Raw genomic sequence first — 14,141 nt, 5'->3', positions numbered from 1 at the left:
TCACTGTTGGCACCAGCAGTGATCATTGTGTTTTTCTGGCAGAGAAGGCCACCCATCAATAGAACACAATACTGCTTGGAGAGGGATTCCCCCATCAGCACTGACTGAAATTGTGCATTCAGTTATTTTTATTATTATACAGGATTTATATAGCGCCAACAGTTTGCTCAGCGCTTTACAATATAACGGGAGACAATACAGTTCAATACAAAAGGGAAAGGAGAGCCCTGCTTCTTGGAGCTTACAATCTAGGAGATTCAATTGCTTACTTTAGAGCTAGATGCTACCATAAGGGTGGAGTAAAGGTCTCCTATCAATACCTTTTTGGTCAGGTTTGTAGAATTCACCATTGTAAGGATTCGGGAACAATTCTCAATTGAAGGGGTTGTATGAGACCTGTATCTGTAAGGCATGTTGACTTTTTACATAGTTGGTCTCTTTGAAAAAAGACACAAGTCCATCCAGTTCAACCAATGGAAAAAAATGGAAAAAAAAATACTATCCTACATACACAACCCTATACCCACAGTTGATCCAGAGGTAGGCAAAAAACCCCAATAAAGCATAATCCAATTTACTCCAGTGGGGGGGGGGATTACTGTGTGCAAGTGGCCTAAGTGTATCTAGGAAAGAATCCAGGCCTTTTTTTAAAGCAGACTACTGAGCTAGCCAGAACCAACTCTTGAGGTAGTCTATACCACATTTTCAGAGCTCTTACTGTGAAGAAACCTTTCCATATTTGGATATTAAATCTCTTTACCTCCAGACTTGAAGAGTGCCCCCTTGTGCTCTGTGATGACCTTAAAGTGAATAATGCTATAATAAGTTCACTATGTGGGTGGACCACTTACTGCATGTATTTACACATGTTGATAATAACCTTTCCTCCGTGCCTCTTATCAGTTTGGTTGCCCTTCTGTGTACTCTCCTGTTCCCCGATATCCTTTTTGTGAATTGGGGCCCAAAACTAACTGCATATTCCAGATGAGGTCTTACTAATGATTTGTAAAGGGGCAAAATGAGGTTTGTCTCCTCTCCATGCCATACCTCTCTTAATACAAAAAAGGAGTTGCTCGCTTTGGGAACTGCAGCTCAGCATTGCATGCAAATATTAAGATTATGATCTAACAGAACACCCAGATCCTTCACCATTAATTCCTTCAGCTGGTATTCTCACATGTATGATGCATGCATATTCTTAGCCCACAGGTGGATAACCTTACATTTATCAACATTAAACCTCATTTGTCCCATAGTTGCCCAATTAAACACTGCATTGAGGTCAACTTGTAAGTTAAAGACCTCTTGTAAAGATGTTATTCCACTGCATAGCTTGGTGTCCTCTGCAAAGACTGAAATGGTATTTTTAATCCCAGACCTGATATCATTTATAAATATATTAAAAAGTAAGGGTCCCAACACTGAACCTTGTGGTACATCACGAACAACCCTAGACCATTCAGAGTATGAATAATTAACCACTACTCTCTGAATACGGTCTTTTAGCCACTTTTCTATACATTTACAAACTGATTTTTCCAAGCCTGTAGACTTTACCTTACACATCAAAGTACTGGAAAAAACGATTGTTTTTGTGAAAGAGATTGCTCTGCCAAGGACTGAAAAGTGAGAACATTATTATGGTATAACTGTTAAAGAAAAGGGGTTCCACTTTTTTTTTATCTATTTATCAAAACCATCCAGATCCAGTGTGGATAGCTTAGAAAAAGTCAAGGTGTTCCAGATTGGTGCATATTGTGTATACCCAATGTGCTCAGTAATTGCCTGAGTAAAAGTGTGAGATATTGTTGTTTTAAGTGAAAATGTCCAGTCTCTAAAAAGGAAGTAATAGAGTCTTGGGATGATAGGAAAGAGATCAGTCTCTGGTTAAGTTTTCAAGTGCCCCACCCTGTGATTTCTTGTATCCGGGAAGCTAAGAAATAGTCTGACATTAGGTATTGCTAGTCCATCTTTTGGGAGTTGTAAAGCATCTAATCTAATTTTGGGTCACGTTTGCTTCCAATTGAGACCCCTGAAAAGGGAATCCACTTTTTTGGACATCCGTTAAGGTATCCAAATCAGAGACTTGAAAAACATATAACAGTTGGGTCATCCCAAGTCATTTTACTAAATTACCCCTACCACTACAAATAGCAGCAGTTTACAACAGGTCTTTCAGTTTTTAATTAGTTTTGCCAGAGGACGCTTCAGTGTATTGTAATCAGCAACTACTGGGGAAACCTGTATGCATATATAATTGAAGAAGACCACAGAAATGATTTGATTAGCTCTGTAGGTAAATTCTTGAAATGGGATCTAATACCAGGAGCAAAGATTAAACCCCGAGAATTGATCATTAATAGAAATTAGAGACATGACCAATGTTAAAGAAGAACTTCACCCAAAGGGGAAGATCCGCTTTTCCTCCTCCTGCCTCCCCCCTCCTCTGTCATACTTTGAGTGTCTTTTGTTTGGGGGGGTACCTGCTCCCACTTCTGATCCGAAGAACCTCTTTAAGGGTCTTGACCCACCTAATACTTTACTGGAAAACGTTTTCTGACTTAAATAGCTTAAGTGCCTGTTACTGGACTTTGTACAATAAGCATCCTTGGCTGAAAGTCTGGATCCCTTCTATACAAGTTTGTCATGTTGATAGTTGTGTTCTTTGTTCCTTGGCTGCAAACAAGTACATAGAATATGATCTTGAAGTAAAGTCAAGAAACAAAGTCCCTCTGTTAGCTGCAGTGAAGGAACTGATGTGTGTGAAGCAACAGGGAGTTTGATGGCAGTTTTTATAACCGCTGTGGGACAAAGGAAAGTGTTTGGGTGCATGCCATTTTATTTGATAGTAGGCTCGGGCACAATAATGCATAAGTCACTTAGGTCCAGTTGACAATACATTTAAACAAAACCTTTAATGAAATGTGGAGGCTAGCATTGTTGATCTCCCCTTGGAAATACTAGTATCTGGCTATGTCTAGCTTAAATATGTTCTGCATCACTGGCCCAAGCATGTGGCATGAGGAATCGGAGAAAAGTCAGAATTCCTTATCTTCATACTATGACAGTCAGAGAACCAATGTTTTCTTAAGGTAAGGTTGACTTTTGAAGTCTACATATGTCCATCAGTACAGGCGTCTGTCCACCTCTGACAAGAAGTGTGGAAATCTTCCTATGCCGGGGTCACAGAATGTTATGTTTAGCTTAGTAGGGTTAAAAGCACTACCTTACTCCGTGCTAAATAAATACTTTCACAATAAAATGATGTGCTTTGTAAGGACATTTGTTTTGGAAAAGTATGGAAGGCGTCACTCCCAAAAATGATAGGTGCCTAGATTTTATAACCAATACTGTATCACAGACGCCAATCACGAGCTCAACTCCAGCCAAAACCATTTTTGCTCTCTTTTATTAGTGTGAGGAATGCTTAGAATGTCAAATTGCTGTCTCCCCCCCATATTTAAGAGATTTCCTCTTGCTTCCCCATATGTCTTTGTTCAGTCTGATTTCCTATCAGATACACAGAGTGAGAAAAAATCTTTCCACATCCTTCAGTTTGATGGGAGAACAAGAATAATAAGGAACCCCCCAACATGAACACAGGTAGCAGCAAATTTTAGTAGAACGCAAAAAAGGATTTAAAACCTCTGTTAGGATTTTTTTTTTTTTTCACTACTTGCCTGGGAAAAGGGTGCCAGAATGGGAAGACAAAGAGGCAAAAATGCTATTTAAATTCTCACACAGATCTAACACTACCCCTTCCCCCCATCTAGAAAATGTTAGGTTTTAACTTGCTGCATGCTTGTTTCAAGGCAGTGACTAAGTATTGAAGTCAAATGTCAGCTAGCACTTTCAGAGATAGGTCAGCAAAACAGACTCCTTATTTCTTTCATGTCTGAAATGTAATTATATCAAACAACACGTAGAATCCAGCAATTCGCACTGGGCCAAATAACCTAAGCCTTTTCTTATCCAGACATTCATTTTGGTTTAATCTTTTTTTCTTTCCTAGGACCTCTTCTGTATCACTATGAAAACATGGCTAATGAACTCTCTATAGAACTGAGTTATGAGGATATCAAAAATGTTATATTGCAGCATGGATTCCAAATACAGGTATCTCCATTCTTCGAGGAGGCATCCAACATTTTTTTTTTTTTTTATAGTACTTTATTGAGCAGGGAATGGCCAAACAGATTCCTTTTTCTTTTTTGTCCCTATAATGTCACTGAGGAGGCTGGGGAAATCTGTCAAACAGGGACCCAAATGGCAGGTATTTATTGCTGTCTGTGTGTCTCAGTGGGGACACATTTCTAACCATTCCCACTATTTAAAAATCTGGTTCTTGCTAATTAAATAGTAATATGTAAATATATTTTTTTTAACTGGAGTAACAGGTGTACTTTTTAGCCTTCTTTTTTTTTTTTTTTGTCCAGAGGTCATTGATACCTAGATGCCAAGACCAGATATAGCAGAATCCGCATCTATCAGTTAACTTGACAATAACTCTGATTAATTTTGTATACCTAAATTGTTTTTGTTATTTTGTTTAACCACTTGCCTTTGTGTCCGAGCTAATTTTCAGCTTTCAGCGCTGTCGCACTTTGACAATTGTGCGGTCATGCAACACTGCACCCAATTTTTTATCACATTTTTTACACAAACAGAGCTTTCTTTTGGTGGTATGTAGTCACTGCTGGGTGTTTTTTATTTTTTGCGCTGTAAACAAAAAAGAGCAAACTTTTTTTTAAAAATTTTTCTTTGTTTCTGTTATAAAATTTTGCAAACAGGTAATTTTTCTCCTTTACTGATGTGTTGATGAGGCTGCACTGATGGGCAGCACTGATAATGTGGCACTGATGGACTTCACTGATGAGCTGGTGCTATTATTATTATAATATAGCGCCAACAGTTTGCGCAGCGCTTTACAAAATGAAGGTAGACATTACAGTTACAATACAATTTGGTACAAGAGGAAACAGAGGGCAACAATATGCAACAATGATAGGCACTGATAGGCAGCTCTGATGGGCACTGCTGGGCACCGATCATCAGTGCCCTGAGGATTGGTGCCAATCCCTCCTCTGACAATTGCTGGTTATCGGCAGTACTTTCCTCACGCTGTGACAGTGTGAGGAAAGTGCAGCTGATAACCGGCAACTGCATTTATCCGGTGATCTGCTGTGTCATTTTATCCGCTGTGATTGGCCTTTTACCACCTCCATGTGATCAGCTGTGTCCTTAGGACACAGCGATCATGGAGATTGCCAGGGGCGCGCGGGAAGACGCGTTTTTGGGAGGACTTCATATGACGCCCTCCCAGAACTGGCCGGCTGCAGTGAAGCCGTCATTCAGCTATCTGCGGTTGGCAAGTGGTTAAGGACATACACTGTATATAGCTTATATTTGATACCCTGTTTTAATAAAAAATCCTTTTCTGTTTTTATATAGACTTACAAATGCATCCAAATGTAAAAATATGTAAAAAAAGCTATTTACATCATTTTTATTTTTTATTTTGCAATCTTATAATACAGCATTAAAGCTGAATTGCAGCAATTTAGCAACTTTTGTAAAAAGTTATGGCTCACTATAAGTTAAGTCCAATGAGGTACCTGCCACCTCCTGGACTTCTGTTTAATTTAAATCTGACAGGTTTATTGTACTCCAGCAATATATCTTCCGGAGCTCCAAAGCTGGATGCTGTGGTCTCAGCTACTTCAAGTGTATTTTTGGTGCAGCTACTGTGCTCACACCTCTCCACCTCCTGCTTATTCACAGAAGTCTCTGTATTATGAGAACTCATTCACAAAATACAAGGGCTTCTATGAATGGGCAGTAGAGGGGACAGGTGGACATAGCTTCTCTGTGTGCTTCTCTGCCCTCTCTGTGTTGAGTGTATCCTCTGGTAGAGCCATAAATCTGTCAGATATAAATAAGTATAAGTCCATGAGGGGGCAGGCACCTGGTTGGACTTAAAAGAGAAGTATGGGATTTTTTTTTTAAGATCATACTTACCTAGGTGAATGCAGCATCAATCCAATGCTGCATTTGTCCCCACTGGCTCAAAGGGTGGGAACTGAGCAGTCCGTTCTCCCTGCCACTCTGAGCAGAGAGCAGTGACTGTCATTCGCCACTGTCTGCCTGCCCACCCCAGAACTCACTGGAGCTCTGGGATGTGGAGGGGAAGGGAGCAGCTGGCTCAGGCTCTCAGCAGCTTGTTGAGAGGCTGAGCCAGGTGCCCGTCCAGACATCTTGGCGGATCCCGACTTTAAAGTTGGGATCTTTCCCTATAGCCTGGACTGGCTGAGTGACATCAGCCAACAGCAGACTTTAACTTACGGTCAGCTGAAAACGGGTCACAGGAGTGGAGGACGAACTGTATTCCTGTGATTCCACAGGAAAAGTACAGCCAAACTTCTCTTTTTAACTCCTTTTGTGCCTGCATTTTTTGCAAAGCTGCTGAATTCATGGAACTGCAGGGATGTGCAAACGTGAAGGTAGCATCTGCAAGCTGAATGTTGTGGTTTTTTGTTTTTGTTTTTTTTTTTTCAATGAAACCTCCAGCATGCTTGTGATTACTGTGTCAAAGCTGACATAGATGATCAGGACCTGTGCTTACTGTCTCTTGATCTTCAGTGGGGACCTGAGCAGTCAGTGCAACTAGTGGCTCTAAATCCCAATTGTTAATGTCTGTTGGCTGGTGGCTTTTAAAAAGGAGAGCATTTATAAATACACTGCTCAAAAAAAATTAAAGGAACACTTTGAAAACACATCAGATCTCAATGGGGAAAAATACCATGCTGGATATCTATACTGATATGGACTGGGTAATGTGTTAGGAACGTAAGGATGCCTCATCATTTGATGGAAATGAAAATGATCAACCTACAGAGGACTGAATTAAGATACCCCGAAAATCAAAGTGAAAAAATGATGCAACAGGCTAGTCCATTTTGCTGAAATTTTTATTGCAGCAACTCTAAATGGTACTCAGTAGTTTGTATGGCCCCCATGTGCTTGTATGCATGCCTGATGCATGCTCCTAATGAGATGACGGATGGTGTCCTGGGGTATTTCCTCCCAGATCTGGACCAGGGCATCACTGAGCTCCTATACAGTCAGAGGTGCAACCTGGCGGTGTCGGATGTTCGGAAACATGATATCCCAGAGGTGTTCTATTGGATTTAGGTCAGGCGAGCGTTGGAACCAGTCAATGGTATCAATCCCTTCATCCTCCAGGAACTGCCTGCATACTCTCGCTACATGAGGCCGGGCATTGTCGTGCACCAGGAGTAACCCAGGACCCACTGCACCAGCGTAGGGTTTGACAGTGGGTCCAAGGATTTCATCCCGACACCTAACAATCTCAAGGCACCCCAATCTAACATGTAAAAACCTATTCTACACACATCCAGTACACCCAACGTTAGCGGTGATTTATTATTCCAAGGTAAATTACACCTTTTGCACATTGGTACTGACTACTATTCCAGTGTGTCTCTCAGTTTCTCTCCCTCATTCTGCTAATGTGACCCCAGTGCTGACGGAGAAGGGCAGGGGAGGGCCAAACAAGGATGATGTGAATGTACCTGATATCCTCCTTATCAACTGATGATGTCATTGGTTGTTAGGATGCTGGCAGCTAGAGGGTCATAAAAGTGCACAATGAAAACCTGTGGCTTTGTGTACTAAAAGGCAGGATTGATCCACCTGCTGGTTTGTTTACAATTTTTGGGCATTTTGCCAAGGCACCCCTGAAGGCACCCTGGTTGAGAAAGGCTGGTCAAGCCTATTGAGGTCTGTACGTCCCTCCATGGATATGCCTTCCCAGGCAATTACTGACCCATCACCAAAACGGTCATGCTTATTGATGTTTCGGGTAGTACAACATTCTCTGCGGCTTCTCCAGACCCTTTCACGTCTGTCACATGCTCAGGGTGAACCTGCTTTCATCTGTGAAAAGTACAGGGTGCCAGTGGTGGACCTTCCAATTCTGGTGTTCAATGGCAAATGCCAATCGAGCTCTGTGGTGCTGGGCAGTGAGCACAGGGCCCACTAGAGTATGTCGGGCCCTAAGGCCACCCTCATGAAGTCTGTTTGTTTGGTCAGAGACATTCACACCAATGGCCTGCTGGAGGTCATTTTGTAGGGCTCTGGCAGTGCTCATCCTGTTCCTCCTTGCACAAAAGAGCGGATACCGGTCCTGCTGATGGGTTCGGGACCTTCTACGGCCCTGTCCAGCTCTACTAGAGTAACCGCCTGTCTCCTGGAATCTCCTCCATGCTCTTGAGATTGCTGGGAGACACAGCAAACCTTCTGGCAATGGCACATATTGATGTGCCATCCTGGAGGAGTTGGGACTGCCTGTGCAACCTCTGTAGGGTCCAGGTATCGCCTCATGCTACCAGTAGTGAAACTGACCCTAGCCAAATATAAAACTAGTGAAAAACAGTCAGAAAAGATGAGCAGGGAAAAAATGTCAGTGGCCTCCACCTGTAAAACCATTCCTGTTTTAGAGGTCGTCTCATTGTCCATCTAGTGCACCTGTTGGTAATTTCATTAACACCAAAGCAGCTGAAACACCCTCTGCTACTTAACTGACCAGATCAATATCCCAGGAGTTCATTGACCTGATGCTATACTCTGATTAAAAAGTGCTCCTTTACTTTTTATTTGCACTGTATACCCTGGGCATGGGGCATTGTGCTAAGGAACATTTATATACAGATAGTAGCTGAGAAGGTGTTAAAGTAACCTTGTCCTCACATAGTTACTTGTACACAATAACCCTATAAAAGATGTGGTAATACAGTTTACCTTTCTATCCTGTGTGTTGAAATGCCACCACCTGTGTACACTGCAGGTATTCCATACTTCAGATTGGTTAAATAATCTCTACCGCCACCACACACTGTGGTTCCTCCCAGCGACTTGTACGTCCTGTAGTGACATATGGGCCAACGAGAGGGGCCACATTGTGCAGCAGGGAAGAATGTATTCTACACACATAGAAATGTGGATAACTGCAGTAACTGGAGAGAAGGAAAACAGCAGTATTTAACACTTGGTCTACAAGAAAGGTAAATATTTTGCCCTTATATTGGCTTTCTGTGCTGCCGGCTAATATTACAATAATTTTCATTGCCATTTACACTATTTTGGTAAAGCATTTACAGCACTGTCAAATTCTGCATCACAAAATGGAATAGTTAACGTTTACATAACTACTAACTTGTCATTTCTGTTCACAGGCTGAAAAGGAATCTATGAATACAACATACACTGCAAATAATTTATCAATGATGAAATACTGCTATGACTGCGTGTTTTTTGTGGCTCAGAAACCACAGTAGTGACTAATTCTCATGGTTCACATACTGCACAGAACAGATTTCAAAGACTTGAAATGAGACTTCTAAAACTTGAATCCTTGTGCCTTTTTTCCTGTAGGCAATGACTTTAAAGTCAAGTATTTGGAGTTCCAGGTGTACCGTTATGTCAACGCTACCAAGGGTCGGGCCTGCTTGCCCTCATTTATAAAATGTTTTTAAAGTAGCATTCCTTTTGTCTCTTATTTTTCCGGCAGTGAAAGTTTTTAAATTTTCCTCTTATTTTGCAGGGATGTATGAAGGTGTGCGTTTGTGTTGGCAAAGTTTAGCGTATGTTAATGATCACTTCAAAGACCATATTTTAATGAGTTTCCTATGTTTTTAGCTTGAAAACTGAAAAACCTCTTCAGCTGACAGCTCTTTTCCATTCTTAGTTGCTTCTAAAAGACAGGCCTTGTTTATGAGAGTAACTGGACTAAAAAGTGCAAGAGGTGGTCCTAAAGTTACCATACAGATGATCCTGTTTTGTTCTACTATAAAGTAATGAATAATCCGGTTTTGAGACAATACATGCTATAGAAACATTGTCAAGTGAAGAATCCAAGGCTGGAACTCAAAGCGTATAAAAGCCAAAAAGCTCTGTCAACTTACACATAGTCGCAACCACCTGCTCCAGTTAGGGGACCTCCACTGCTGAGATTTGCTGTCCTACTGAGTGAGGTTTTTCATCTTTTGCAGGTTTAATGGTTTTACCAGGCATTCTTATTTGCCATAAGGTAGCCTTTCATGTAATATATATTAACAGTATGATGTAAGAATGACACTAACAGATCGAAGTCTGACAATGTTGTATGGAAAGTTTGGTGATCTGGGTCAGCCAAAACACTCCTGTTGCCAAACGTAGTAAAGCATGTGGTTGTAGTTCACAGCCTATGCTGTAATCTTGTGTTTGTGTGTATGTGTGTCAGATCTTTTGACAGTCAAATCTAATCTCTGTCTAATGTATGTGGGTAGCTTCACCAGATACTTGACAGCCAACTGCATACTGAATATCATGCCTTTTACTTAGTGTATGTATTGTGAAAGATGTATGACCAGGTAAAAATGAAGAAGCTCTTTATTAACTTTAGTATTTATTATAAATAAGTGTACAACGGTAACAAATCTTGCAGGAGCCCCCCCCCCCCCAAAAGCCTACATTTTAATTTAGAAAAATTCCTTGCCAAAATGTTTTTCTTTTTATGTTGTGTAAGTAAATGTATCAAATCACTTTTTTTTTTTTTCTTTTTTTTTTTTTATTCAGTATCTGCTGCTAATTGGCTAAAATCGTATACAACACTCCCTTCTTTTTCCCCTTTTCTCTTTCTTCATTTATTTTCTATTTTATAGCTTAAAACTCTGGCATACACAAGTTCTGGTTGTTACCCAAAATTAATGGGATCCCCTTTTGGATCATTGCATATTTTTCTTATGACATGAATACAGTGTTTTTAAAAACATCTTGTAAGACAGTTATATGACTGAGCTGGATACTCTGATCTCACAAATGTTTTATTCTTGATTTGAAATTTTCAATAAAAGTCAATGACAACGATCATTTGTAGGAATGTTTTTCTTATCTGTTATATATTTGGTGCAAGCTAGCATTTTGTTTTTTTAATAATCGCCCACGTGAAAACTGAGACTGAGATCTGCAGTCATTTTTGCAGCAGTTGCTTTCTTATTCCTGGTCACAATCCTGCACAATGTCCTTTTTTGTCTCTTTCGGTCGGTTACCCATGTTGACCGCGCTAATGCTTATCAGACGTTTTCCCGGAAACTATATAACCTTTGATACTGTATCTCGTGACACGGAAAATAAGTTGGCAACTTCAGTCACAGAGGCACCAGCTAAGCGGACACCAGTATTTGTTCTCTTTGAAGCTTGGTGAGCTTTGACATGATTATTACCTAGCAGTGCACGCAGTGAATGATGAAAGTAAGGCTTCCCACCTGTTATCTAGGCATCTCATCACACAGTGGAAGCAAAAGTGTTTCCATTTTCTTGTCCAACCCCTGTATTTCTGGCACTAATAATACGTTTTTTAAAAATACATTAAATGATTAAAAATTAGTACCATACTAAATGAAAGTATAAGATCACCTATACCAAAAAAAGCACACTGTGCTGTCCCATATGGGTATGGCAGCATAGTGTGCTAAACCTACCTTCCTGCCAAGGCTCCCTTTCAGTTCAAAGAATGTTTGCCAAAGCTAAGGTTAAAAATAAGTTCACCTTTCATAACATGTTACCCCCATATTCTGTTGTGACCACAGGCCTACCCGGTCATGTAATTCTTTCAGAGTTCTATGTATGGGAGAACCACTCTTTACAGCCGCCACTCAACTCCTCTCCCTCCTGCACCAAAGTAGAAAGCCTGTGAGATGAAAAATCTAATCACCGTGATGGACAGTGCACCCTGTGTACCATCTGGCTGAGAGGGCAGCAGAAGGCTGTTCAGTCTACAGGCTACACTGCCTCCTCATACAATGGGTAGGTGTAATACCCTCATGAGTCCCTGTCTCCTTACGAAACAAGATGAGGGGCAGACTAGAAAGATGTGCAATACATAGGACAAACTGTGTCCCATATTACATCAATACTGGATGTAGCTTTTTTTTTTTTTTTTGTGAAATCCAGGAAGATCCCATATTATACTGCATGTAGCTTTCGTTTTTTTTCCTGTGAGATTCGGGATGATCCCATATTATACAGCACAGGTGGTAACCCTAGCAGGCGGGTTCACCCTGCAGTGTTCACATCCCATCCTAATCCCATCCTGTGAAGATGCATTTTGCCGTGGACTACTCTTAGGTTGTGGTCCTCTGACTTGCCTGAGCTGGCAGCTAGTGGAAAACCGATAGCTCATATGTGTTGTCTTCTATTAATTATGTGGAAGTCCACACAGAAACCGTTCATAAACCAGAAGTACAGAATGTATTTTCCTGCAGCAACTAATTCAACAGTTCTTTTCCAGAGAGATGCATTTAACCAGCTCAGCGACAATCCAAAAAACAGAGGTACAGACAAGGCAGATGACAGGGTACCCAGAATACTCATGCAATTATCAGAAACCCTCATAGGACCCACTTTCTCCTGTCATCACTTAACCAAAAGAACCTTCCCTAATATACACATTCTCCCAAGTCAGTAAAATGACAAGCACTCTGGCCACTTTTAGTAGCCCCTTTGATCTTCCAGGTGACGGGAAATGCCTTTTGGGCTTGGACAGATGCAGACATAAATTCTAATCAAAGTTGTCTAGATATTTCCTAAACTGCATTATTTTACCATTAGATAAACAAGAATGCTATTTACTATACTTAATACCCCTTTTCATGTTAATAGATAGTAGATGCTGGCCAAGTCTTTTCTAGTTTGACTGAGCAATCTGCATTTTATCACCCTTGCAAGTTTGCAAATTACCTCCTTTGAAATGTAACAAGTTGGGCTCCAAGTGCCAAGGTGATCTTGCATAAAATTAAAATAGCAAAGAGTCCTTGGCTATGCTTTTGTTGTGTAAAATACATCTAGCTCAGTCCTATGCTGGCCTGTTCAATAACGTGAGAATACACTATATACAGTTAGGTCTATATATATTTGGACACAGGCACAATTTTAGTTTTTTTCAGATATTTACCAAAATATATTCAAACTATAGTTCTATATTGGATATGGGTTGAAAGTGCACACTCTCAGGTTTAATTTGAGGGTATGTACATCCAATTTGGAGGAAGGGTTTAGGGATTACAGCTCTTAAGAGTAGCCATCCCCCCTTTTTCAAGGGAACAAATGTAATTGGACAATTGAATCAAAAGCTGTTTCATGGCCAGGTGTGGGCTGCTCCTTTTGCTATTTCTTCATCAATTAAGCAGGTAAAAGGTCTGGAGTTGATTCTAAGTGTGGTATTTGCATTTGGAATCTATTGCTGTGAACCTACATCATGCGTTCAAAGGAGCTGTCCATGCAAGTGAAACAGGCCATTTGTAAGGCTTCAAAAACCAAACCAATCCATCAGAGAGATAGCAGCAGCATTAGGAGTGCCCAAATCAACAGGTTGGTACATTCTGAAGAAGAACGCACTGGTGAGCTCAGCAACATAAAAAGGCATGGACGTCCACAGAAGACAACAGTGGTGGATGGTCACAGGATCTTCTCTATGGTAAAGAAAAACCCATTCACAACATCCAGACAAGTGAAAGATACTTTCCAGGAGGTGGGCATATCATTGTCAGTCTACAATCAAGAGAAGACTTCACAAGAGCAAATACAGAGGGTTCACCACAAGGCTCAAACCATTCATAAGCCTGAAGAATAGAAAAGCCAGATAAAACTTTGCCAAAAAACATCTAAAAAAGTCAGACCAATTCTGTAAAAGCATTCTTTGGATGGATGAAACTCAAGATTAATCTGTACCAGAATGACGGGAAGAAAAAAGTGTGGAGAAGGCTTGGAACAGCTCATGAACCAAAGCACACAACGTCATCTGTAAAACATGGTGGAGGCAGTGTGATGACATGGGCATGCATGGATTCCAGTGGCACTGAATCATTGGTGTTTATTGATGATGTGACCGAGACAAAAGCAGCCAGATGATTTCTGCAGTGTTTACAGATATACTGTCAGCCCAGATTCAGCCAAATGCAGCAAAGTTGATTGGATGGCGCTTCACAGTACAGATGGACAATGATCCAAAACACACTGCAAAAGCAACCCAGGAGCTTTTGAAGGAAAAGAAGTAGAATATCCTGCAATGGCTGAGTCAATCA

At 40.8% G+C, this 14,141-nt stretch overlaps 1 protein-coding gene across 1 annotated transcript in view; it reads left to right on the top strand.

Moving 5' to 3' along the window:
* CARNMT1 (carnosine N-methyltransferase 1) overlaps nucleotides 1-10,926 on the top strand; it is a 51,939-nt gene extending 41,013 nt beyond the window's left edge. Inside the window, exons 7-8 of the mRNA XM_089691082.1 lie at nucleotides 4,013-4,116; nucleotides 9,255-10,926. Of these exons, the coding sequence (XP_089547208.1) occupies nucleotides 4,013-4,116; nucleotides 9,255-9,356 (206 nt within the window). The 3' untranslated portion in view covers nucleotides 9,357-10,926. The remainder of the gene's footprint in view (nucleotides 1-4,012; nucleotides 4,117-9,254) is intronic.
* Nucleotides 10,927-14,141: the final 3,215 nt, after the last annotated feature.

This window comes from Staurois parvus, unplaced genomic scaffold (assembly GCF_062004578.1).
Source record: "Staurois parvus isolate SC_StPar_1 unplaced genomic scaffold, SC_StPar_1.0 ptg000549l, whole genome shotgun sequence".
Taxonomy (NCBI): domain Eukaryota; kingdom Metazoa; phylum Chordata; class Amphibia; order Anura; family Ranidae; genus Staurois; species Staurois parvus.
This window is presented reverse-complemented; position numbering and strand designations above follow the sequence as displayed.